At 57.0% G+C, this 27,122-nt stretch overlaps 1 protein-coding gene and 1 long non-coding RNA gene across 3 annotated transcripts; one reads left to right on the top strand and one right to left on the bottom strand.

The window, feature by feature from the left end:
* Positions 1 to 2,647: 2,647 nt before the first annotated feature.
* LOC311526028 lies at positions 2,648 to 8,394 on the bottom strand. Of its 2 annotated transcripts, none has more exons than XR_014712931.1 (3): positions 8,049 to 8,394; positions 5,014 to 5,096; positions 2,648 to 2,925 (listed from the first exon to the last, which is right to left on the bottom strand). It is a non-coding gene; the product is annotated as an uncharacterized lncRNA (long non-coding RNA). The 2 variants fall into 2 exon arrangements; XR_014712932.1 differs by lacking the exon at positions 8,049 to 8,394 and adding an exon at positions 5,848 to 6,058.
* Positions 8,395 to 25,402: 17,008 nt separating this feature from the next.
* On the top strand, positions 25,403 to 26,745 carry FAM43A (family with sequence similarity 43 member A). The gene has a single exon (XM_084638965.1). It carries the CDS (start codon positions 25,526 to 25,528, stop codon positions 26,609 to 26,611), a length of 1,086 nt encoding a protein of 361 aa, XP_084495091.1. The 5' UTR covers positions 25,403 to 25,525; the 3' UTR covers positions 26,612 to 26,745.
* The last annotated feature ends 377 nt before the right edge of the window (positions 26,746 to 27,122 follow it).

Here is a 27,122-nt window from a genome sequence, read left to right as displayed (position 1 = left end):
TGCAACCTCCCCTCCTCCATCCCTCCCCCTCTGCAACCCCCCCCACCCTCCATCCCCCTGTGCAACCCCCCTCCATCCCCTCCTCCCTCCCGCCCCCTTCTCCATCCTCCTCTGCAACCTCCCCTCCATCCCTCCCCCTCTGCAACCCCCCCACCCTCCATCCCCCTCTGCAACCCCCCTCCATCCCCTCCTCCCTCCTTCCCCCCGGTGCACCCCCTCCTCCCTCCATCCCCCTCCTCCATCCTCCTCTGCAACCCCTCCTCCATCCCTCCCCCTCTGCAACCCCCCCACCCTCCATCCCCCTCTGCAACCCCCCTCCATCCCCTCGTCCCTCCTTCCCCCCGGTGCACCCCCTCCTCCCTCCCGCCCCCATCCCTCCAGCCCCCTCTGCAACCCCCCCACCCTCCATCCCCCTGTGCAACCCCCCCACCCTCCATCCCCTCCTCACTCCCTCCCCCCGGTGCACCCCCTCCTCCCTCCTGCCCCCATCCCTCTAGCCCCCTCTGCAACCCCCCACCCTCCATCCCCCTGTGCAACCCCCCTCCATCCCCTCCTCCCTCCCTCCCCCCGGTGCACCCCCTCCTCCCTCCCGCCCCCTCTGCAACCCCCCCCCACCCTCCATCCCCCTGTGCAACCCCCCTCCATCCCCTCCTCCCTCCCTCCCCCCAGTGCACCCCCTCCTCCCTCCCGCCCCCATCCCTCCAGCCCCCTCTGCAACCCCTGCACCCTCCATCCCCTCCTCCCTCCCTCCCCCCGGTGCACCCCCTCCTCCCTCCCGCCCCCATCCCTCCAGCCCCCTCTGCAACCTCCCTCCCTCTCTCCCGCTCTGCAACCCCCCTCCATCCCCTCCTCCATCCCTCCATCCCTCCCCCCTGTGCAACCTCCCCTCCCTCCCTCCCCCTCTGCAACCCCCCCCACCCTCCATCCCCCTCTGCAACCCCTCCTCCCTCCCACCCCATCTTTCCATCCCCCTCTGCAACCTCTCCTCCCTCCCGCCCCCATCCCTCCATCCCCCTCTGCAACCCCGCACCCTCCATCCCCTCCTCCATCCCTCCCCCTGTGCAACCCGCTCCTCCCTCCCGCCCCCATCCCTCCAGCCCCCTCTGCAACCTCCCTCCCTCCCTCCCCCTCTGCAACCCCCCCTCCATCCCCTCTTCCATCCCTCACCCCTGTGCAACCCCCCCACCCTCCATCCCCCTGTGCAACCCCCCTCCATCCCCTCCTCCCTCCCTCCCCCCAGTGCAACCCCTCCTCCCTTCCGCCCCCATCCCTCCAGCCCCCTCTGCAACCTCCCTCCCTCCCTCCCCCTCTGCAACCCCCCCTCCATCCCCTCCTCCATCCCTCCATCCCTCCCCCCTGTGCAACCTCCCCTCCCTCCCTCCCCCTCTGCAACCCCCCCACCCTCCCTCCCCCTCTGCAACCCCCCTCCATCCCCTCCTCCCTCCCTCCCTCCCCCCGGTGCACCCCCTCCTCCCTCCCGCCCCCATCCCTCCATCCCCCTCTGCAACCTCCCCTCCCTCCCTCCCCCTCTGCAACCCCCCTCCATCCCTCCCTCCCCCTCTGCAACCCCCCCACCCTCCATCCCCCTGTGCAACCCCTCCTCCATCCCGCCCCCATCCCTCCATCCCCCCTCCATCCCTCCCTCCCTCCCCCCGGTGCACCCCCTCCTCCCTCCCTCCAGCCCCCTGTGCAACCTCCCCTCCCTCCCTCCCCCTCTGCAATCCCCCCACCCTCCATCCCCCTGTGCAACCCCTCCTCCATCCCGCCCCCATCCCTCCATCCCCCTGTGCAACCCCTCCTCCATCCCGCCCCCATCCCTCCATCCCCCTCTGCAACCCCCCTCCATGCCCTCCTCCATCCCTCCCCCTCCTCCATCCCGCCCCCTGTGCAACCTCCCCTCCCTCCCTCCCCCTTTGCAACCCTCCCACCCTCCATCCCCCTGTGCAACCCCTCCTCCATCCCGCCCCCATCCCTCCATCCCCCTCTGCAACCCCCCTCCATCCCCCTCTCCCTCCCCCCTGTGCACCCCCTCCTCCCTCCAGCCCCCTCCCTCCAGCCCCCTGTGCAACCCCCTCCTCCCTCCATCCCTCCATCCCCCAGTGCAACCCCCTCCTCCATCCCCCCTCCATCCCTCCATCCCCCTGTGCAACCCCCCCTCCTCCATCCCCCTGTGCAACCCCCTCCTCCCTCCCCCCTCCATCCCCTTGTGCAACCTCCTCCTCCCTCCCTCCCCCTCCTCCATACCCCTGTGCAACCTCCATCCCTCCCTCCATCCATCCCCAGGTTCCCCCTCCTCTGCCCATTTCTCTGTCACCAGGTGCACTCCTTCTCTGTCCATCAGTCTATCCCCATATGCACCCCTCCTCTATCCAGCTATCTGTCCATCCCCAGGTGCACTCCTCAGCTATCCATCCATCCCAACATGCACCCCTCTATCTATTCCCATTTGAACCCCTCCAGTATCAGAGCTGCTCTTACAAGAAGTGAGCACTAATCCCTCTCGTTCCCAGCCCTCTTGGCAGGAAGAAGCTTGAACTTATTGTGGGATGTTTTCATGTAGACACATCCACGGGGGAGGGTGCTGGTGTGTGTGGAGGGGGTTATGGCGGCAAGGCTGAGTTGAACAGATTGGCACTTAGCTCTGAAGCAGCTCTATTGGTGCGAACTTTATTTTATCTGTCAGGGAGTTCCATAGTCTTGGTCCAGCCAATACCATGCAGAGGTTTGTAAATCAGTGCACTGGAGTCTGGTCAGTGGGGAGCCAGTGTAGGGAATGGTGAATCAGTGTGAAGTGTTCTAGTGAACAGATGATCTGCTGCATTCTGGCCCAGATGTAGCTCCCTCAAAGCATTTGGCTTCATCCCTGGGGTATTCATACACTCCATATGTGTGCAGGACGGTTTACATCCCTTTTGCAGACTCCATCTATTTACAAAGTAAATTCAACATATAAGAGGAGCCCATTAATTTTAACATATATTTTGTTTACATTAAATGTATTCCCTGGATGGGAAACTCCACCCGTTTATATAGCTGTAACAGGGTGCTCTCTCTTTGTGGCTTGGCTGCTCCTTCTCTGTGGCCAAGTCACTGTATTTTCCCCCTTCCGGGGTTATCAAAGACTCTCCATACAAATGGTCTCCGGCAGTCTTCCCATGCACTGCCCAGACTGTGTCCCTTCCCCAGTGCCTGGCAGGGGACCCCGAACATGCCCCCAACTCCGAGTTCCAGCTCAGGGACCCTCTAATCAGCAGCCAAGGTCTGCACCGCCTTCGACCTTGCTGCCATTTCCCTGAGCCGTTTCCCACACCCTGGGCCCTTGGGTGATTGGTTTGTTCCTTGCTCGCTTCCCTAACATCCAGAGAGTAGCCACAGATTCCCTCACTGCAGCCGCTTTCTGCTGCCAGCTTCCTGGCTTTATACCAGCCTCACCTGTTCCTTCTCAGCTTGGCTCCATCATTATTCAGGGGTTACTTAGGCTGCCTCATTCCCATCTGCAGGGGCCTATCTGATTAACTGGCCCCTTCCAGGGGGGCTGGAACAGTTTGTACAGTGGGGGGTGCTGAGAGCCATTGAACCAAACTGTAGACCCTTTATATAATGGAAATCACTTCAAGCCAGGGGGTGGAGCAGCACCCCCAGCACCCCTAGTTCCAGCACCTATGCCCCTTCTAGGCTAGTGTGGGTGAACACCGCATCACAATTGTACAAATGCTCTCTTTCCCAGAGCAGAAGAGATGGTGGACATTGAGCCCAGACAGGGAGGATTCCTATTCTCCCTCTCAACATCCAGTCAGACTTTAAAGCTCATGTTTTACCTCCTCCACTTATCTGCAATCAGAACCAGCTAATGGGGCTGCCAGCTCTCCCTTGGCATGGACCATCCCAACCATATACATAGCTACACAGTGTCATTCTTAGTTCCATTTGGAGCATAGCAAGAAGAAGTCTTAACATGATGTCTGCTACACTGAAAATCGCTGCCAAGAGATCTGGGGAAATCCCTCTTACGTTGAGACTTGTCCAACTCGATGGGGACAGCACCAGTGGACAGACCATATCTTGCACAGCTGGATCACTTTCACTTACCTGTTCACTTTGCCTGAGTCATATTTTTGATGAGCCAGTAAAATATAATCATATCAATGCCAAGTACAGCAATCGTTCCTTATTGGCTTTGGATCATTAGCAGGGTAGCGACTAATAGAGTTGGTGTCTGGGAGAGTAAATGTTCGTGACGTAGACTGCTAGATCCTTGGGGCAGGGATTGCCTTTTTATTACATATGTGTATAGCAGCTAGCACAGTGGGGCCTTGATCCCTGACTGGGGCCTCTAATACAGCTAATAACTGTGAGGAATAATGGTGAGGATTTTGTGAGGCTAAACTAGGTGAGTTAGTGCTTAGATTTTCCTCTCTCTCTCATTTCCACTCCACAAAATCAAACTAAGAAAGGCACTAAGTAGAGATCCGGGCCCTCCTTATCCCATTTAGAAACAGAATAAACCAATCTTCCTGGCTCTGAAATAGTGACTCTAGCAAACAGAGAGGGATTCTGGGATATGCAGATGAGAGGGATTCTGGGATGTGCAGATGAGGTGGCTGCCAACATCGGATGAAAGTGAAAGCTCTGGGCACAGGTCGGGACAGGGACAGGCAGCTGGCCCAGCCAAAAAGGATTATTCTAATGGACTTTAATAGCAGCCATAGCAACAGATCCAGATTAAGATGAGAGTAAAGGGTAAATTACTAAACAATTTGACCTCTTCTTTTGCTATGAATTGATTAATGAGCCATTTCTCTTTTTATGTCTCCTGGACTGAATCCACCATTACTTACGGCACCAGAGTCATGCATGTTAGGTTTAATTAGAGATCGTGCCAGGTTACCCCTTGAATGCACAGCCATTGGGCATGCTCGGGGCCACGCTGTTTCTTACTATTGAATGTTGATCATCAAAGGCATATCAGGATATGTATCTGTCAGGTCAGACTGCTCCCAACGCTCAACGTACCTTGTACGCCCCTGTTATAAAGCACGTCGGGATAGATCTCTGTCAGGTCAGAGTGCTCCCAACGCTCGACATAGCTGGTACACCTGTGTTACATAACATGGGATAAATATCCGTCAGGACGGAGTGCTCCCAGTGCTAGACGTACCTGGCATGCCCGTGTGATAAAGCTCGTCAGGATATATTCCTTTCAGGTCAGAGTGCTCCCAGCTCGACGCACCTGGTTCGCCCGTGTTATAAATATATATTTCTTCGTTTGTTTTTTGTGTAAAAAGTGGGCAGGTGTAATACAAGTTTCCCAGAGCACGGCTGTGACTTGCAGGAGCCTCCGCTGTCACTGCTGGGGTGTCAGGTTCTTCTACCACACGAATATCTTTCTTCCATCTCTCCTGCCCCCTAGAAAAAGCAAAGGCTGCTTCTTCCCAGCAGAGAGGGAAGGAAAAAGAGATCACTGTTGTCATTTTACTAAGGGAAGGTGCTCAGGAATTATGGTGATGGTCTGTAGGTAGCTTTGTTTGGTGAGGCTTAATTTATTCATCTTTGGAATAAGCAATTTAAGGTCTTCATGTGCCAATGAAGGGTGCTGTATTAGGCCAAAGTATTCATTTTTATATTTCTTTAATACTTTGGTTAAAAAAATACGCCCCCCCCCCTCGCATCTTATTCAGCAGCCATAATATTGGCACATCCACCAGTGATTGCTTCACTGGTTGCATCTGGCAACTCTTGTAACTCAAGCATCAAAGGCATGTGCAATCCAGGAAGCAGAAGAGAACCATCTTCCTGCTTCCTGAAGGCCAGCTCTGAGGCTGTGCAGGGAAAGGTGTAACTCTTTACCTCTTGCCATGGAAGAATGGCAATGCAGCCTCCACTTCTTGGGTTCTTCCTTTAACAATATAGGACAAAACATAGAAGATCCAGGCCACCTAGGACTTCATGGTTGCTGTTATGCTGAACACCATGGCCACTCCAGGATAGAACTCAGCTCCTCCTGCCCCAAAAGCACAAGTCCCTCCCACATCAACTGAAGGAGAATATCAGCTGTGAGAAGCATAAGGCCCATGGTGCTGTACTAGTCGAGCAGATCAGATTCCCCCAGTAGAGGGCAGTGGTTCTCCCTCTTTCTCCCACAGTCTCACACACCAGTTCTTTACCAATTGCTCATACATATTGCAGAACATGCAGAGTAAATGGAATGGAATGCATGAATTACAAATATGTATCTGTGACTGTTGAAAGGAGGATTTAGCTTCATTTAACTTTGCGGTAGTTTCCAGAGCCCCACCAGGCAAGGGCTCTGGTGGGCTAAGTCTGTGAAAACAGATGGTAAAATACATTCCCTGCCCCAAGCCCTTTCCAGTCGAAGCGTACATCAGCACTTTGATCTTGAGGGGTAATTCCCAGCTTGAGGAGACATACCCACAATAGCTCCGATCAAGAAAGCGTTCTCAAAACAGCAGCAAGAGGGGCTAGCTGCCCTGTACCCATCTGAGCCCCTGGGTATGTACTCGGGTAGCTAGCCCATCCCATTGCTCGCCGCTGTGATTACACTCCTGTTTTTAGGGTTAGCTCAACCAGAGCTAAAGGGGGTAGGTCTCCTCCGGCTGTAAGTTACACCACCAACTTCCACTGGAGGTGTAGCCTAAAAGACAAGGTGATAGTGGATGAAACAAGCAGACCACGATGGATTTGGGGGAAACCAGATTAAAAAAATGATAGGGTGTGCACAATCCTGGGCCAATGCGGAGTAGTGATCACAGCTGACCGGCCTAGCCATTCTCCGGTTGCAGGATTCTGTGCACATCACAGAATACGAGAGGTTTGAGGAGTGATGTGAAGGGGGATGAGGTGAGGGCTTTGTGGATTTTGACTGGGAGCTTTCCCATGCATCATCAATTTGGGGGAAATGAAACGTTTCCAGAGACCTGCGCATTGCCAACATTTATTGCACGGTGTATTACGGTTGCTGGAAGTGCCTGGAATTCTCCCAGTTCTTGAGGCAGAAACTGTCCTGGGGGCCCCATAAATAACAACGGAAGATTTGCATCTGTGGATGTCAGCAGCAAAATGTACCAGGGTGCACTGTGTTGGGCAGAACCCTGCCAGCACAGGTGCTGGTGGGTGACCCGTCAAATAGAGACACTGGAGTCTTCTGCAGATTCTTAAGGGCATTGTCTGTTTTTCAGTGCAGCATTTCTAATCCCAGGCTCACTTAGCTGTTTACAGACCCCACCTGAACAAAAAGTTTTTCTTTTAGCATCACCAGAAAGCAGCAATCCCCTCTTCTGACGCCGGCTGTGTGTGAATTCATGTGTGGGCCCTCAGAGGCTGTGAGACGTGCTGATTGGCGAAGAACAGACATTGTCCTGAGAACTGGATAGAAAAGCAGCGACTGTGTGGATGGGTGTGTGGTGATAGCTAGGGCAGCTAAAGAGCTGACAGGACATGTAGCTGTGTTCCTAGGTGGGTAGGTTCAACAAAGCTGGTGCATTCAAATGGCTTCCAGGCTGAGCAGCCGAAAACATGGTGCTAGAAGTGACCTGGATTTGAATGTTGGACCTCGTTTTTACAACTCTTCGAACAGACGGCCTCTCCAGCGGCTCGGCCCCCTTTAAGGGCTTGTCTACACTACCTGCCGGATCCGATTTATCGTGTCCAGCTCTGAGCTGAGCGCTCTCCCGTCGACTCCAGTACTCCACCAAAACGAGAAGCGCAAGCGGAGTGGACAGGAGAGCGTTGGCTGTCGATTTACCGCGGTGAGTAGATCTAAGTACTTTGATTTCAGCTACGCTATTCACGTAGCTGAAGTGGCGTCTCTGAGCTTGACCTCGCACAGTAGTGTAGACAAGCCCTGACGCTGGGCTTGGGTTAGGTTCGATGCTGACCCACAAGAAAAACCGCCCCCTGCTGAATCACAAGCCCCACTTCCCACAGCACCTTTTCCTACTTGTATTTTTCTATGGACTCCTTTCTCTAAATCAGGAGCCGCCCCTGTTAGGTTGCAGAAGGCAACCGTAGCAAACAGCATTTGCACTTACAAGCTATGCTGAGCGGCCGATGAAGAGTAAGTCTGCATCTCTTGTACTGCAGCGGGATCATCTATCCTCTCTGCTTGTGTCCAAACGACTGGGTCGCTTTCCAGCTTATTTTGCCTTGGAGCAAAACCACTGTTCCAGGTTTTATGCAAACCCTGAGAAGTGTTTTGTAGCAGCAGCTGTTTTTCAAAAGCCAAGGACAGCAGGGCACTTTGCCTCCAGGAACCATTGTTCTCTGCAGTGGATTTTCCTTCCATTCTGCTCCAGGGCAGCACTGGGAGACCTCAGTTCTGGGCTTCTACCGTACACATGTAACCACGGCTGTGTCATCGTGCAGCTTCACAGTGCTCAAGTCAGGCCGGTTAGTCACAAACCGGTATATTAAGAATCCCCGCCCCACCTCCCCACAACCAGAACACAACAGATCATTTAGCTCTAGGCAAAACTGCAGCTGTTTAAAGTCCAGCCAGCACACCAACTTTTCGGGGATAATTGCGGGGGAGGGTTCTGCCAAAGGCTATTTTTACATTTTATTAAATGCATCAAGGCAGGAAACTGACCCCCAGAGCATGGGGCTAACCGAGATTAGATTTTGGCTCAAAGAGTTTATCAGAGACAGGAATGTGCTTTGATGGTGCGTGTGGGCACCAGTTGTTCCTCCCAAGTACCTCGCTGCGCTCACACGCACCCCTGAGCAGCCAGTGTGGTGGAACATCGCTGCTCAGCGGGGGGTTGTTCACGTGGCTCCGTGGAAAGGGAATAATAAAAATTCCACAAGCGAGAGCGAACTGTTATAAAGCTGCCTGTCACTAACACGCATCTCGGGGTGACCGAAGCCCCGAATCCTACTCCCCCAGATGATCCTCTCCTGGACAAACAAGCGTGGAGGGCCCCAAACATGCAGAAGCTCTGCCTGCTCGCTCCTGCTCCTCAGAACTGGCTGAGGCGTGGGGCAGCCGAGGTGGGGCTAGAAACTCAAGTGGGGGCAGGGAGTGACCAAGCCCCCAAGCCCATGGACACTGGCCAGCTGCACGGAAGCTCTCTCTGTCCTTCTCACCAGCGATGGCAGTGTGTCAGGGCGGGCAGCCTGGCCGACGCTCTCTGCCAGTCCCTGCTTACTCTCTGTGACCCCTTCAGACAGCAGAAGTCGCAGACATGCACAGGGCGATTGATGAGCATTTGCCACATTTCTGAGGTCGGGGGAAGGGGGATCCTACTGCTTAGAGCAGGGGTGGGCAAACTACAGCCCGGGGCTGCATCCAGCCCTTCAGACATTTTGATCTGGCCCTTGAGCTCCTGCTGGGGAGCAGGGTTGGGGTCTTGCTCCACGTGGCTCCCGGAAGTAGCGGCATGTCCTCCCAGCAGCTCCTATACGTAGGGGCAGCCAGGGGGCTTCACACACTGCCCCTGCAGCTCCCACTGGCCCGCAAATGGGGCCAATGGGAGCTGCAGGGGCAGCGCCTGTGGAAGGGGCAGCGTGCAGAGCCACCTGGTGGTGCCTCCACGTAGGAGCCAGAGAGGGGACATGCTGCTGCTTCCGGGAACTGCTTGAGGTAAGCACCACCCAGAGCCTGCACCCCTAACCCCTTCCAGCACCTCAACCCCCTTTCCCCAGCCCTGATCCCCCTCCCACCCTCCAAACATTGCCAGTGGGGAGGTGTACAGGAGGGTCATGTGATTTGTTTAGTGGCTCCCACGAGCTAGAGAGGCAGCAAGGTCCCAAGGAGTAAGCACAGGGCTCTGCCACTGATTCAATGAGTGCCCTCAGGCAAGTTACTTAAACTCCCTGTTTGCCTCTAAGTAACATGGAGGGGATGACGCTTTCCTGGTTGGCAGGGCGGTGTGAGGCTGACTAGAGATGTTTGTACAGATTTTTGAAGAAGCAAAGTGCCAAGCAGCAAATTAACAAAGTTTTTCTCTACCCACCAGACCTGCCAGCTCTGCCTGGGCTCAGAGAGCCAAGCTGTGTCGCTTCCCTCCGCCTCCCGCATTGTTACCAGGACCAGGAAGGCGGGGGCTGCAATGGAATCTGGCAGACAATTTGCTGCTGATGCAGGAGCCAGATTAGAATCCAGCTCCCGGTCCAGAGCAGCGTAACCTCGGCAGGGCTCCCAGTGTTGGTCAGAGCAGTGAGTGAGTGTGACTCAGCAACACAGGGAGGACGTGTTAGGGAGCAAGGTGCCATTTTCCCCAAATGTAAATACACAGGGTCAGATTCATCCTGCCCCCCCCCATTGTCTCAATGACAATCTGACCTGAGGAGGGGTATCACTCACGCTGAGCAGCGCCCGACTCCACAGGGAGCTCCGCTGCAATGAAAGGGGCTACTCAAGGAGTAAGGTGCCAGCCAGCGTGAGTAAAGGCGGCAGGGTTCTGAGTGTCGTCTAGCGGCTGTTCTAATTATAGCCGTCGGTACAGGAAACGCCGCTCGGACGACTCAAGAGAATCTGTCCCGCACAGGAAGCAGGGTGTGCCTGCGCTTGGCGGACGAAAACCAAACCTGGGTGGATGTGAGCAGCAAACCTCACGGCCTGTATCTGATCTGACAGAGCAGCACAGTCACGTGCCCCGGAGACAGGACGCACCACAACCGCACCCCTGCATCTGCCACAGGCTGTACGTACCACAACCACACCCAGTGTGTGCCCCAGAGACTGTACGTACCACAACAGCACCCCGTGTGTGCCCCAGAGACTGTACGTACCACAGCCGCACCCCGTGTGCCCCAGAGACTGTACGTACCACAACCACAGCCCGTGTGTGCCCCAGAGACTGTACGTACCACAGCCGCACCCCGTGTGTGCCCCAGAGACTGTACGTACCACAACAGCACGCCAGTGTGTGCCCCAGAGACTGTACGTACCACAGCCGCACCCCGTGTGTGCCCCAGAGACTGTACGTACCACAACCACACCCCGTGTGTGCCCCAGAGACTGTACGTACCACAGCCGCACCCCGTGTGTGCCCCAGAGACTGTACATACCACAACAGCACGCCAGTGTGTGCCCCAGAGACTGTACGTACCACAACAGCACCCCGTGTGTGCCCCAGAGACTGTACGTACCACAGCCGCACCCCGTGTGCCCCAGAGACTGTACGTACCACAACCACAGCCCGTGTGTGCCCCAGAGACTGTACGTACCACAGCCGCACCCCGTGTGTGCCCCAGAGACTGTACGTACCACAACAGCACGCCAGTGTGTGCCCCAGAGACTGTACGTACCACAGCCGCACCCCGTGTGTGCCCCAGAGACTGTACGTACCACAACCGCACCCCGTGTGTGCCCCAGAGACTGTACGTACCACAGCCGCACCCCGTGTGTGCCCCAGAGACTGTACGTACCACAACAGCACGCCAGTGTGTGCCCCAGAGACTGTACGTACCACAACAGCACCCCGTGTGTGCCCCAGAGACTGTACGTACCACAGCCGCACCCCGTGTGCCCCAGAGACTGTACGTACCACAACCACAGCCCGTGTGTGCCCCAGAGACTGTACGTACCACAGCCGCACCCCATGTGTGCCCCAGAGACTGTACGTACCACAACAGCACGCCAGTGTGTGCCCCAGAGACTGTACGTACCACAGCCGCACCCCGTGTGTGCCCCAGAGACTGTACGTACCACAACCACAGCCCGTGTGTGCCCCAGAGACTGTACGTACCACAGCCGCACCCCGTGTGTGCCCCAGAGACTGTACGTACCACAACCACAGCCCGTGTGTGCCCCAGAGACTGTACGTACCACAGCAGCACCCCGTGTGTGCCCCAGAGACTGTACGTACCACAACCACACCCCGTGTGTGCCCCAGAGACTGTACGTACCACAGCAGCACCCCCTGTGTGCCCCAGAGACTGTACGTACCACAACCACACCCCGTGTGTGCCCCAGAGGCTGTACGTACCACAGCAGCACCCCGTGTGTGCCCCAGAGACTGTACATACCACAACCACACCCCGTGTGTGCCCCAGAGACTGTATGTAGCACAACCGCACCCCAGTGTGTGCCCCAGAGACTGTACGTACCACAACCACACCCCGTGTGTGCCCCAGAGGCTGTACGTACCACAGCAGCACCCCGTGTGTGCCCCAGAGGCTGTACGTACCACAGCAGCACCCCAGTGTGTGCCCCAGAGGCTGTACGTACCACAGCAGCACCCCAGTGTGTGCCCCAGAGGCTGTAAGTACCACAGCAGCACCCAGTGTGTGCCCCAGAGGCTGTACGTACCACAACCACAGCCTGTGTGTGCCCCAGAGACTGTACGTACCACAGCAGCACCCCGTGTGTGCCCCAGAGACTGTACGTACCACAGCAGCACCCCGTGTGTGCCCCAGAGACTGTACGTACCACAACCACAGCCCGTGTGTGCCCCAGAGACTGTACGTACCACAGCAGGACCCAGTGTGTGCCCCAGAGACTGTACGTACCACAACCACAGCCCGTGTGTGCCCCAGAGGCTGTACGTACCACAACCACAGCCCGTGTGTGCCCCAGAGACTGTACGTACCACTGCAGTACCCCGTGTGTGCCCCAGAGGCTGTACGTACCACAACCGCACCCCGTGTGTGCCCCAGAGACTGTACGTACCCCAGCAGCACCCCCTGTGTGCCCCAGAGGCTGTACGTACCACAACCACAGCCCGTGTGTGCCCCAGAGACTGTACGTACCACAGCAGCACCCAGTGTGTGCCCCAGAGGCTGTACGTACCACAACCGCACCCCAGTGTGTGCCCCAGAGACTGTACGTACCACAACCACACCCCGTGTGTGCTCCAGAGGCTGTACGTACCACAGCAGCACCCCGTGTGTGCCCCAGAGGCTGTACGTACCACAGCAGCACCCCAGTGTGTGCCCCAGAGGCTGTAAGTACCACAGCAGCACCCAGTGTGTGCCCCAGAGGCTGTACGTACCACAACCACAGCCCGTGTGTGCCCCAGAGACTGTACGTACCACAGCAGCACCCCGTGTGTGCCCCAGAGATTGTACGTACCACAACCGCACCCCAGTGTGTGCCCCAGAGACTGTACGTACCACAGCAGCACCCCGTGTGTGCCCCAGAGACTGTACGTACCACAGAGACTGTACGTACCACAACCACACCCCGTGTGTGCCCCAGAGCCTGTACGTACCACAGCCGCACCCCGTGTGCCCCAGAGACTGTACGTACCACAACCACAGCCCGTGTGTGCCCCAGAGACTGTACGTACCACAGCCGCACCCCATGTGTGCCCCAGAGACTGTACGTACCACAACAGCACGCCAGTGTGTGCCCCAGAGACTGTACGTACCACAGCCGCACCCCGTGTGTGCCCCAGAGACTGTACGTACCACAACCACAGCCCGTGTGTGCCCCAGAGACTGTACGTACCACAGCCGCACCCCGTGTGTGCCCCAGAGACTGTACGTACCACAACCACAGCCCGTGTGTGCCCCAGAGACTGTACGTACCACAGCAGCACCCCGTGTGTGCCCCAGAGACTGTACATACCACAACCACACCCCGTGTGTGCCCCAGAGACTGTACGTACCACAGCAGCACCCCCTGTGTGCCCCAGAGACTGTACGTACCACAACCACACCCCGTGTGTGCCCCAGAGGCTGTACGTACCACAGCAGCACCCCGTGTGTGCCCCAGAGACTGTACATACCACAACCACACCCCGTGTGTGCCCCAGAGACTGTATGTAGCACAACCGCACCCCAGTGTGTGCCCCAGAGACTGTACGTACCACAACCACACCCCGTGTGTGCCCCAGAGGCTGTACGTACCACAGCAGCACCCCGTGTGTGCCCCAGAGGCTGTACGTACCACAGCAGCACCCCAGTGTGTGCCCCAGAGGCTGTACGTACCACAGCAGCACCCCAGTGTGTGCCCCAGAGGCTGTAAGTACCACAGCAGCACCCAGTGTGTGCCCCAGAGGCTGTACGTACCACAACCACAGCCCGTGTGTGCCCCAGAGACTGTACGTACCACAGCAGCACCCCGTGTGTGCCCCAGAGACTGTACGTACCACAGCAGCACCCCGTGTGTGCCCCAGAGACTGTACATACCACAACCACACCCCGTGTGTGCCCCAGAGACTGTATGTAGCACAACCGCACCCCAGTGTGTGCCCCAGAGACTGTACGTACCACAACCACACCCCGTGTGTGCCCCAGAGGCTGTACGTACCACAGCAGCACCCCGTGTGTGCCCCAGAGGCTGTACGTACCACAGCAGCACCCCAGTGTGTGCCCCAGAGGCTGTAAGTACCACAGCAGCACCCAGTGTGTGCCCCAGAGGCTGTACGTACCACAACCACAGCCTGTGTGTGCCCCAGAGACTGTACGTACCACAGCAGCACCCCGTGTGTGCCCCAGAGACTGTACGTACCACAGCAGCACCCCGTGTGTGCCCCAGAGACTGTACGTACCACAACCACAGCCCGTGTGTGCCCCAGAGACTGTACGTACCACAGCAGGACCCAGTGTGTGCCCCAGAGACTGTACGTACCACAACCACAGCCCGTGTGTGCCCCAGAGGCTGTACGTACCACAACCACAGCCCGTGTGTGCCCCAGAGACTGTACGTACCACTGCAGTACCCCGTGTGTGCCCCAGAGGCTGTACGTACCACAACCGCACCCCGTGTGTGCCCCAGAGACTGTACGTACCCCAGCAGCACCCCCTGTGTGCCCCAGAGGCTGTACGTACCACAACCACAGCCCGTGTGTGCCCCAGAGACTGTACGTACCACAGCAGCACCCAGTGTGTGCCCCAGAGGCTGTACGTACCACAACCGCACCCCAGTGTGTGCCCCAGAGACTGTACGTACCACAACCACACCCCGTGTGTGCTCCAGAGGCTGTACGTACCACAGCAGCACCCCGTGTGTGCCCCAGAGGCTGTACGTACCACAGCAGCACCCCAGTGTGTGCCCCAGAGGCTGTAAGTACCACAGCAGCACCCAGTGTGTGCCCCAGAGGCTGTACGTACCACAACCACAGCCCGTGTGTGCCCCAGAGACTGTACGTACCACAGCAGCACCCCGTGTGTGCCCCAGAGATTGTACGTACCACAACCGCACCCCAGTGTGTGCCCCAGAGACTGTACGTACCACAGCAGCACCCCGTGTGTGCCCCAGAGACTGTACGTACCACAGAGACTGTACGTACCACAACCACACCCCGTGTGTGCCCCAGAGCCTGTACGTACCACAGCAGCACCCCGTGTGCCCCAGAGACTGTACGTACCACAACTGCACCCCAGTGTGTGCCCCAGAGACTGTACGTACCACAACCACAGCCCGTGTGTGCCCCAGAGCCTGTACGTACCACAACCACACCCCGTGTGTGCCCCAGAGACTGTACGTACCACAACCACAGCCCGTGTGTGCCCCAGAGACTGTACGTACCACAGCAGCACCCCGTGTGTGCCCCAGAGGCTGTACATACCACAACCGCACCCCGTGTGTGCCCCAGAGACTGTATGTCACAACAGCATGACAGCCCCCTGAGCACAGCTGGTCACAAGTCAGAATTTCCATTCTGGGGGAAATTCGACAATTTGAAACTTCCTTTTGTCCGAAATCAGGACAAAGACTCTATTTCTGAACTGAAGCCAGTGGAGGAGCTGGGAGTGGAAGCCAAGGTGTCTGGCCCTCAGCCCACAGAGCCGTCACTGGCCCGAGCGGTGGTTTCACAGTGACAGTAACTGCTCAGTCCTATTTGCTGGATGTGATTTTAAACAGCCTTGAGACCCATCCACTCCCAAGAGGCGCAGTCGTTGCACAGGGGGGCCTGCTCCAGTGAATGCCCTCTTACCCCCGCCCCGCCCCCCCGCCACCTCCTCCAGTCAGCGCTCCTGTCTGCAAATGCCAGGCCTCACCCGGAGAGCATTACGCAGCTCCGGCTCCCTGTCAGTCCCCAGGAGCTGCAGGACGCAGCACCTCGCACGCCCGGAGCCTCCATCTTGTGTTGTACTCAGTGTTTAATAAAATCTGCTCCCACAGGAGGGTTAAATCCAGCACTAACAAATCCCAACACACAAGGACACTCTTTTCCCCAGAGAATTAAATGGTTTCATTTTACCCAGAAGCCCAGCTGACCCATGTCACGCGAGTCACTGCTCAGCCATCAGTTGGAAACACCTGGTAGTCACTACAAACTGGGGCTGCAGTGGATCCAGTGGCCTGGAGCTGACCTGACCTGACAGCTGGTAGCAGCTCAGATTTCCATTCGGTGGGAGATTTCCCTTCATCCTGAATTGGGACAAAGAGTCGAAATTTCTAACCTGACCTCAAACCTCCAGAACATTTTCATTTTCAAAATATCAGAATTACTTTATCAAGGTGCTTTGTTTCAGCGTCAGCCTTTGGAGGATGATCTCAAATGGTGAAATGATAAAACTGAAACAAAGTGCTTCAACCTTATTGAAATGTGCAGGAGTGTTTTGTTACACACTGGGATGAAGTCGATATGTTCCCTGAGACATTTCGGTTTAGTCAAATCGGCGTTTTCCACAGAAAACCGTTCAGCTGGAAGAACTCTTCTGACCAGCTCTCCCCGGAGCTGGGCAATCCCCTGAGTAGCTTCATTTGCAAGTGGTGGTTGTGAAAATACCACCAGAGAAATGCAGCCTCTCTCCATCTCGGTTTTGCCCTTTTCCCTTGAGCAGATGGTGATGTTTCCTGTGGTCCTGCACACCAGAAGCCAGCCTGGTTACCTGCTATTCCCTGCTTTGTCTGGGCTGGCATCGCACCCTGCAATAAGCAGCTGGCCCCACGACTAGCGTGTGTGGGTTAGTCCTCGCTTCAGCCCAGCTGCACCAGCCCTGGCCTTCCCTGGTTCTTATTTTCACCGTCTCATTTCCTGAACACAGCAGTTACTCCAGTCCCACCCAGCTCCCACTGAAGTCACTGAGAGCGTATCCATTGGCTTTCCAGCGGGCCTCTGCAGCGTTTCTACTGTGGTCTGGCAGAAATCAGCCAGAAGAAGAAGGGATCAGAGGCAGCGGGAAGGAGGGAGGAGCAGAGCGGTACCAGGGTGCGTGCCGCGTGGGGCTGTGAGGCTGAGCTGTGCTGCCTGCAGAGCGAGGGGTTGGCACATTAGGGAACACAGGGTCCCACAGCTCATGAAAGCTCTGAAGCGGCCTGTGCAGAGGCAGGTGATTTGCAGTAAATGGGGGTTTATTCCATGGCTGGGTCACGTCTCAAGGGCTATCAGGGTCTCGTCAATCAGCAGAAACAGCATTCATGCTGCTGGCAGGCGCTTCCTACAGAACGCTGTCCTTCAAGGCAGGAACAAGCCTGGGAGTCCAGCACCCTGCTCCAGCCTCGCTGCGTGACTCTGGGCAAGCCAGCGCCCTCACAGCTCCTCAGCTCCCCCTCTGTAGATGAAATACCACCACCCACAGCTCAGGGCATCCCGGTGCATAAACCAGTAACGTTTGCAGAATGCTTTATCATCACTGGTCCCCATCATGCCGGGCGCTACACAGAACCCAACCGAGATCAGGAACCCGTCATGCCAGGCACTGCCCAGACCCCGACCGAGGTCAGGGCTCCGTTGTGCCGGGCGCTACACAGAACCCAACCGAGATGAGGGCCCCGTCACGCCAGGCACTGCCCAGACCCCAACCAAGATCAGGGCCCCATCGCGCCGGGCGCTGCCCAGACCCAGACCGAGATCAGGGCCCCATCGTGCCGGGCACTATACAGAACCCGACCAAGATCAGGGCCCCGTTGTGCCGGGCCCTGCCCAGACCCCACCCGAGATCAAGGCCCCGTTGTGCCAGGCGCTGCCCAGACCCCAACTGAGATCAGGGGCCCATTGTGCTGGGCGCTACACAGAACCCGACCGAGATCAGGGCCCCGTCGTGCCAGGTGCCGCCCAGACCCCGACCAAGATCAGGGCTGTGGGAAAGGCAGGAGACAGCCCTCTGTTCAGGGCTGACAGCCAGAGCTATGGCAGGGATGTCAGTAATGTGGCTGGCAGGGAGGATGAGCTGCTCAGAGTTGCTAATCCAGTTTTGCAGGTGCAAGCGCCTGGATTGAGTACCACAGTGCTGGGTGCTTCAGAAACGTGGGACCTGGGGGAAGAGGTCTGGCCACCTCGTGGCAGGGCCGGAGGAGGTGAACTGGTGCGGTTCGGGCTCGCCACCCGTCCCGATGCGCAGCAGTGTCTGAGCACGGTGGAGCTGCGCCCTGCGGGGGCCCTGTCGCAGCAATTCAGCACTGTAGGTTGGGTAAGGTGCGAAGACGAGGAGGAGGTTAATTGTATGTTGCCCCAGTGCTTTGTCCGTACATCTTCACTCAGCGGGATGGCAAAGCCCTGGGTGCCGCAGGGATCTGGAGATGGCTGCCTGTTAGCCAGCAGCAGCCGTGACTCTTCCCCCACCAGGCCTTGCTCTCCCTGGGGTGTGACTCGGGGATCCCAGCCGTGCTGAGGGCTCAGAGCTGGGGGAGAAGCAGGGCCGTGTCCATCTGGCGTTGGGAAGGCATTTAAACACCCGGATCTGAACGTGACACCCTGCACAAGCATCACCTGAGTGCACGGGAGGCAGGATCTTTCATCCACAGCAAGGGGGTGGCAAAGGCAGCGTCGCTGTGTGTTCCCGCCCCCGGCTGCTGGTGCTGGGGGGGACCCTCTGCTGCGCACCTCCACTCACACCTGGCCCTTTCTGCCCCACTGCCAAGAAGCTCCACCATGGCAGTAATTCTGTGCTGTGGACACAGGTTAGGTTTTTGCCATTCACCTTCAGCCAGGGCTGGTTCCCAGCGAAGAAATGGCAGTTCTCTGTGCTGGGCCAAGGATCGGGCAGGCAGGATCTCGTGGTGGGAGCTGGAGGAGAGCTCCTGGTGGCGGGGGGGACAATCTGATGCTGGGGTGGAGCCTGAGTTTCACAGCAGGTGGGCCAGCAGCAAGTTTGAACAGGGCTGGGAAGGCAGCAGCCCTGCTGGATGCCCCTGTCTAGCAAGGCAAAAGCTGGGGTCAGACCATGAGCAAAGGCTGCTGCCAGGGCTGTCAGACGCCATCAGAGCTCCTGGCTGGATTTTATGTCCTCCCCTCTGGACTGCGCAGGAATGTGATTCTGTTCCCTTCGGGGGGGGGGGGGGGCATGAATGGACACAGTGGGCTGCAGGTAGAAACCAAACTCTTTTCCAATTACCGCCAGTCCCAGCCACGTTGATTGGATTTGTACGAAACATGCTGCCAGTGCCCGTGTGACAATGCCCTTGGGTCGGTGGGCTGCAGGGTGACACAAGCACCTCTTATTGGCCAATAGGTGGGCAGCGAAAAGCTCGGCATTCATGGCCAGAGAGAGGCATTATGGTGACAAACGGTGGGAGGTAGGAACCCACAAGGGAGCCTGATCCGGCCTCCATTGGGCCAGGCAGGAGCACAGAGAGACAAATACCTACCTAGCCAGAGGGAATACTACCACTAAGGGAGAGGGAGGATGGGCTGCGTTTTAGAACATGGGGGTACGAGTCAGAACACCTGGGTTCCCTAGCCTGCTCTGTCCCTGGCTCTGTCCCTGGCTCATGGTGTGACCCTGAGCAACTTATTTAGGACTCAGTTCTGCACAGTGCTGAGCACTCTGACCCCAAACCACACGAAGAACCCCATTGACTTAAATGAAGCTACGCACGTGCTTTCATGCATTGCTGGGTCAGGCCCAGGCCGCAGCGTGTGCAGTACCTCATACAGTCAGGCCTGGAACAGCTGTGTTTCCGTTTCCCTACCTGGGAAACCCGCCAGGGATCCTGCAAACCTGTCGGAATGCGTTTAAGGTGCTCTGGGATCCTGACAGGTGAGCGGGGCAATGTATAGCCAGTGCAATGTACTGCTATTACCAGCCCCCAACGACCTCCCCATGCCCTGTGCCCAGTTGAGAACACCTTTCTGTAGGCCAAGAAGCATGCAGGAGTCCGAACACTTTCCATTCTTTTGTTCTAATAGAGACATATATTGGCAGGGTGCTCTAGTTTCATACTTTTGACATTAGTCAGGGCGGGCACTGCAGTTCCAGTCGAACCGGGGAGATGGCGCAGCACCACAAAGAAAGAGGCTGGCTTTAGATTTGATTTAACCTAAAGCAAACTCTGTCCATCGTCTGGCAAGTGATTTAAACATACACACATGTTTTCTCTTTGATGAGTTACCATTGCTTCCCTTTTTGTGGTGTATTTAAATAACGGTGAGTGGCTATTTTCTGCCAAAGGCTGTTTTTCTCTCTGCGGATTGGATGCATAACATGAAAACCGGTAACTGCTCTATGATATCTACAGAGATGAACCAAACATCTAAAACTCTCTCTCTGTATATACCTGTGTGTAACCCAAGCAAAAAGTCAGAATACAGCTTGTGATCATGCTGCTGCACAGAAATAAGAAACAAAGCATTACTCATCACAATAGCATTTTCCCTTGTTGCAGGATTTCTGGTCTGAGTGGTGCATTAGCCAAATCTATTCAAACAATATGAAAGGACTGAGATGTTAAGCCATAGTACCAAGAGAATCCACTGCGATGTGCCATCTTTAACTCACTGGGTTTGCCCTCCCTTGGGGACCTATGGGAAAACTGCAGGAGTGTGCAGCGACCCACAGAACCAGACTCCGCACTGGACGGCCTCCCCTGAGGATGGGTTTGCGGAGCTGCCTTAGAAGTTTAGTATTATTTTTATTTTGAAAAAAGTCTATTGAGGGAATCTAAGATACCAGCTACATCCTCGCACGGATGAGGCCACTGCACCCCCGTATCCTCGTCTCCTTGGTGCGGAGCATTAATTAGGTGATGCCTGTTCAGAACGTAGAGAGCCTTGGACGAAAGGTTGTAGGTAAGCGCTAGTGATTATGATTATTACTACGTGGGCAGATTTAATGACTGTTCTAACAACACAATGCAGGACCTGCTCTCACAGCCACTGAGTCAATGGGAGTTGCTCACGTGCACCAGGACTGGGCACACTCTGAGACAGCTCAAGCCCAATTCAACTCCCATTGAAGTTTATGGAAACACCCCAGTTGACTTCAGTAGAAGCTGAATGGGGGTAAATGAAAGACAGTCAGTTCCAACACACTTGACTAAAGACTTCCAAACCACACCGAAAATATTTCCTTGGCTACCTGGGCTGGTTGCAAATTCCCTTAGGTAAATATTTTGGCGTTTCCTTTGAGCATCTTCTCTCCAGCAGTTTGTGGACATGATCAGCCCACTAATGTTACAAGTAGGGCCGTCAATTAATCGCAGTTAACTCAGGCAATTAACTCAAAAAATGGAATCACAATTAAAAAATTAATCACAATTAATCGCAGTTTTAATCGCACTATTAAACAATAGAATACCAATTGACATGTATTAAATATTTTGGATGTTTTTCTACATTTTCAACTATATTGATTTCAATTACAATACAGAATACAGAGTGTACAGTGCTCACTTTATATTATTCTTATTACAAATATTTGTACTGTAAAAATGATAAACAAAAGAAATGGTATTTTTCAGTTCACCTCATACAAGTACCGTAGTGCAATCTTTGTGGTGAAAGTGCAACTTACAAATGTAGATTTTTCTGTTACATAACTTCTCTCAAAAACAAAACAATGTAAAACTTTACAGCTGACAAGTCCACGCTGTCCTACTTCCTGTGCAGCCAATCGCTCAGACAAACCAGTGTGTTTACATTTACAGGAGATAATGCTGCCCGCTTCTTGTTTACAATGTCACCTGAAAGTGAGAACAGGCATTTAACCCTAACCCATTTAAGGACTATTCACATGGCACTTTTGCAGCCGGCATTGCAAGTTATTTACGTGCCAGATACGCTAAACATTCATATACCCCTTCATGCTTCGGCCACCATTCCAGAGGACATGCTTCCATGCTGATGACACTTGTTAAAAAAACAATGTGTTAATTAAATTAGTGACTGAACTCCTTGGGGGAGAATTTTACATCTCCTACTCTGTTTTACCTGCATTCTGCTGTATATTTCATGTTAGAGCAGTCTCAGATGATGACCCAGCATGTTGTTCGTTTTAAGAACACTGTCACTGCGGATTTGACAAAACGCAGAGAAGGTACCAACGTGAGATTTCTAAAGATAACTACAGCACTTGACCCAAGGTTTAAGAATCTGAAGTGCCTTCCAAAATCTGAGAGGGACGAGGTGTGGAGCATGCTTTCAGAAGTCTTAAAAGAGCAACACTCCGATACGGAAACCGAACCACCAAAAAAGAAAATCAATTTTCTGCTGGTGGTGTCTGACTCAGATGATGGGAATGAAGATGCATCGGACCGCTCTGCTTTGGATCGTTATTGAGGAGAACCCCTCATCAGCAAGGACGCGTGTCCCCTGGAATGGTGGTTGAAGCATGAAGGACATATGAATCTTCAGTGCATCTGGCACATAAATATCTTGCAACACCAGTTAAAACAGTGCCACGTGAACTCCTGTTCTCACTTTCAGGTGATACTGTAAACAAGAAGCAGGCAGCAGTATCTCCTGCAAATGTAAACTAACTTGTTTGTCTGAGCGATCGGCTGCACAGGAAGTAGGACAGCGTGGACTTGTCGGCTCTAAAGTTTTACATTGTTTTGTTTTTGAGAGAAGTTATTTGTTGTACATAGTTCTACATTTGTAAGTTCAACTTTCATGATAAAGAGATTGCCCTACAGAACTTGTATTAAGTGAATTAAAATACTTTCTTTTTTACAATGCAAATATTTGTAATAAAAAAATAAAGTGAGCACGGTACACTCTGTATTCTGTGTTGTAATTGAAACCAATATATTTGAAAATGTGGACAACACCCAAAAATATTCATGTAAATGGATTCTATTATTGTTTGACAGCGCACAATTAATTGCGATTAATTTTTTTAATCACTTGACAGCCCTAGTTACAAGTGATGCCTGTTTGTTTGTGGCCTGGTAGCTTCCCTTCCACGGACTCTGAAACACTGTTCAAGCATGGCTTATTCTGTCCCAGCCGCATTGCTCTTTGCCTGTGGACCGAAGGTAGTTAGTGACTCAGTGGTAAGGTCGCCTGCTCTCTCAAACAGATCTTTCCACTCCTGTGGGCAGAGCCAGCAGCTGGGGGAAGGTGGCGAGGAGGAGAAGGAAGAGTGGGGAAGTCCTTTTCATCAGTCGGTGTCAGCCATGCATGGCATCCTTCCTGCTGTGGTGTGCAGACATCCGGTGGAGCAGCCAGCGGCAGAGGTGCATCCCTGTGCCCACATCCAGATAGAATGAGCCCGGCCCTGAATTCCCAGCCTGGCGCTGGGAGCAGCTCAGTTCTGTAGCCGCTTTTCTGACCCATTTACGGACCATTCCAGCCACCCAGCATGTGAACTGAGTAGACTGCCGGGGGGAAGCCTGGGGTATAAGACTCGGAGGGCAGCACCTTCTTCCAGGAAACCGTTTTGAAATGGAGTTCCTTGAGTGCGGGCATAAAGCCAACGCTCACTCTTCCAAAGTATCCACGTTAGGTGGGGAGGAACCCCGTCCCTCTGGGAGTACCCAAAGAAGGGCCTGACCTCTCTTGGTGCAGGGACATTCTGCATCCATCCCTTGTTTATCAGTAGCATAGCTGCGGTGAGCCCTGGGAGGGGTAGCCCATGGGCTGCTCACTTTGCTGTCGCATCACCTTTTTCCCCAACGTAGATGAACTGAGCTGGGCAGCTGTGGAGTAAATATAGCCTGTCCAGCTGAGCTCCACTCCCATTAGCGGGGCTGCGCCCCCAGGCAGCCGTCCTTGCTACAGCCGGGCAGATCCCCTTCTCACCCCGGGCACATCAGCCGGACATCCTGAACATGCTCAGTGGAGTTCTTCTGACCTCACTGATCAATGCAACTGGGGGGCAGGCTCATATGGAAGGCTGGCTGCTATCAGCTGGTGGCTCCCTCATGGGGCCGTGAGCACGGGCGTGTACTCGGCGTAGCTCACCGCCCTCCCCGAGACCTGCCTGCTTGTGGCATGCGGGAGACCCTGGCGCACATCTACCGTGAGTGCGCCAGGTTGCAGCCCCTTTTCTGGCTCACCCTGAACCTTGTTTGTAGGTTCTGGCTGCACTTTCCCTGCACTCCTGATCCACGCACACCCCACCGTGGCCCCGCAAAGTCATGAGACCGCCTCATCAACCCCTTTGGCGCTGCCCAAAGTGGGCATCTAAAAAACCAGGAGGAGGAAGCTAGAGGGGGAGGTGCTCTGAGACTGTGGGGCCGATTTCTGACCCTCCCTTAGTTCACATATCCGGGCAGAGTTCCTCTGGGCTGCGTCCGCTGACTCCCTAGACCCCTTCGAGGAGCAGTGGGCGCTGTCCGGGGCTCTCTGCTCTGTGTCCCTCTCTGGTTCCTACTTATCCCCCTATGGCCTCACGCCTGTCCCTGTTTTCTTATTAGTTGTCCCTCAAAATCATTTGAGCCCAGAGTTGTTCCACCCCTTAGACTGGGCGGGGAGAGGCCTTGCCCGCCTCCTGGGACTCAGTAGGTAGAAGGCCGAGTGCACAGCTGCATGGCATGTTCTTTAAACAGGCTGCTGGCTCAGGACTGGCGGGCCCAGCTGGGGCACCCTCCCACACACAGCTGCAGGCAAGGGCTGCGGAACGGGCTTGGGGTTGAATCAAGCTGCACATGACCCATCCACTGTCAGAACTGGGTCTGGCAGGGGCAGCCCACTGGAAAAAAGAGATCTTGGTGCACACACCAAGGAGGCCTCACCCCAAACTGGCCTGACATCATGTGCCAATCACATTCACACCCATCCCTTAGTCCCCCCAGGATTGCCAGCCCTCAGCCAAAGGTAAAGTCACCCTAACTCGGCGTGTCCCCTGCACAGGACAGCCGGTAACCCCCCCCCCCCCCAGCAGCCGCAGGCTCCATGCCCAGCAGCCCCCCGCGACGTGCCCCAGGGCACAGCGAGGTTCGTATCCCCGCAGCGAGGGGGCGCGGCCCCCTCTGCAGAGCTCAGCACCCGCAGGCCGCGCCGGCCACCCGGGGACGTGAACCGGGCTGCCCTGCCCGGCGCCTTGGGGTCCGGCCGGGCTCGGGGCGCCCCCCGCGCGGACACGCCCCGCCGGCAGACCGGGGCGCGGCTCCAGCGGAGCGGCCGGCTGCGGTCGCCCCTGCCCCCGGCCAAGGGCCCGCCGCCCGCAGGAGCCCCCGGGGCCGCCGCTCAGCCCGGCCTCCCCCTGCCGCGGCCGGGCACGGAGCCGCGGGGAGGCCGGGCCGCTGCAGACGCGGCGCTGCTCTCCTCCCCCCGCTCCTCTGCGGCGCCGCCCCTGCCTGGCGCCAGCCTATATCTGCCGCGCCGCGGCCCCGGCCCGCCCGGCCAGGATGCCGGGCGGCAGGCAGCGGCGCGGAGCGGCGGCGGCGGCGCCCTTGCCGGGGGACGCCCCGAGCCCGGCCGGCCGGTGACTGGGCGCGGCTCTGCCCGGGGAGCGCCCGCGCCGTGCGCCGTGCGGGGCTGCGCGGGGCCCGCGGGCGGGCGGGGAGATGCTGCCCTGGCGGCGGGAGCGGTTCGAGCTGCGGGCGGAGGAGCCGCGGCAGCCCAGCAAGCCCAAGGGCTATGCGGTGAGGCTGCGCTGCTCCGCGCTGGGCTCGCTGGCCCGCGCCTGCCCCGAGGGCGCGCTGCACCGCGTGGGCAGCATGTTCCGCTCCAAGCGGCGCAAGTTCCGCGTGAGCAGCGAGGACCCCACGTACACGGCGCTGTACCTGGGCAACGCGGCCACGCTGCAGGCCAAGGGCGAGGGCTGCACCGACCTGGCCGTGGGCAAGATCTGGGCCAAGAGCGAGGCCGGCCGGCAGGGCGCCAAGATGAAGCTGACCATCGGCGCGCAGGGCATCCGCATGGCGCACGCCGAGGAGCGGGCCCCGCGCCGGCCGGGCCACCTCTACCTGCTGCACCGCGTCACCTACTGCGTGGCCGACCCGCGCCTGCCCCGCGTCTTCGCCTGGATCTACCGGCACGAGCTGAAGCACAAGGCGGTCACGCTGCGCTGCCACGCCGTGCTGGTCTCCCGGCCCGAGAAGGCCCGGGCCATGGCGCTGCTGCTCTACCAGACCTCGGCGGCCGCGCTGGCCGAGTTCCGCCGGCTGAAGAAGCGCGACGACGCGCGGCACCAGCAGCAGCTGCTGGCCGGGGAGCGGAGCCTCCCGCCGGCGCCCCCGCGCAAGCTGCCGCGCGGGCCGAGCTGCTACAAGCCGCCGGCGGAGCGCGGCCGCGGCGCGCCCCAGCTGGGCTCCATCACCGAGGACCTGCTGGGCGAGGCGCAGGAGGAGCGCGCCGGGCACTTCGAGTGCGAGGACGTGCTGGAGGCGCCCGGCTGCGCCCCGCTGCTGCTGCGGGCCGGCCCCGGCCGCCCGGGGGGCCCGGAGCTGAGCCAGCTCATCAGCGACCTGGGCGAGCTCAGCATCGGCAACGACCTGCGGGCGCTGCGGGCCGACCTGCGCGTCACCCGGCTGCTGTCCGGGGAGAGCACGGGCAGCGAGTCCTCCATCGAGAGCAGCGGCCAGGAGGGGGCCGGCGGCGGCGGCCAGGAGGGGGCCGGCGGCGGCGGCCAGGAGCCCGAGACCGGCTGAGCCCCCCGGCCGGAGGGCGCCGCCTGCGCCCGTCTCCGCGCGGCGCTCGGCAGCGCCTAGCTGGGCTCTGGCTGAGGTTTGTTTTCCCCGGGAAGCCGCCAGCGGACGCGCCGGGCTCCCGGCCCTTCCCCGTGCACCGGTGCTGCCGGGCTGGGGGACGGAGGGGCTGGCGGGGACGGAGGGGCTGCACGGAACGCTGCGGGGCCCCAGGAGAAGAGGGGCGCAAAGGGCAGACTTTGCACAGGACGGAAAGCCCAGGGGAGATACGTGCAATGCTTTACACAGTCCGGTGCGCTCGCAAGATGAGATTCCCTGGGTGTCTGTCCCTGGGCAGGTGGCGGGCTCGCTTGGCCCCCCTTCCAGTTCCCCAGGGATCGTGTCACAGGAGCAGCGTCTCGGTTTCATGGGCAGTTTCCACCTCTCGTTAAAAAATATTTTTTCGTTTTCAAGTAGGACAGGAGCAGTTTGGCTGTCTTGGTGCATGAGCTTTGGGTTGTTGACCAGAGACCCC

Source organism: Lepidochelys olivacea (assembly GCF_965140295.1).
Source record: "Lepidochelys olivacea isolate rLepOli2 genome assembly, chromosome: 9".
NCBI classification, from domain to species: domain Eukaryota; kingdom Metazoa; phylum Chordata; order Testudines; family Cheloniidae; genus Lepidochelys; species Lepidochelys olivacea.
The sequence above is the reverse complement of the archived record's forward strand: the minus strand, read 5'-3'. Positions and strand labels throughout refer to the sequence as shown.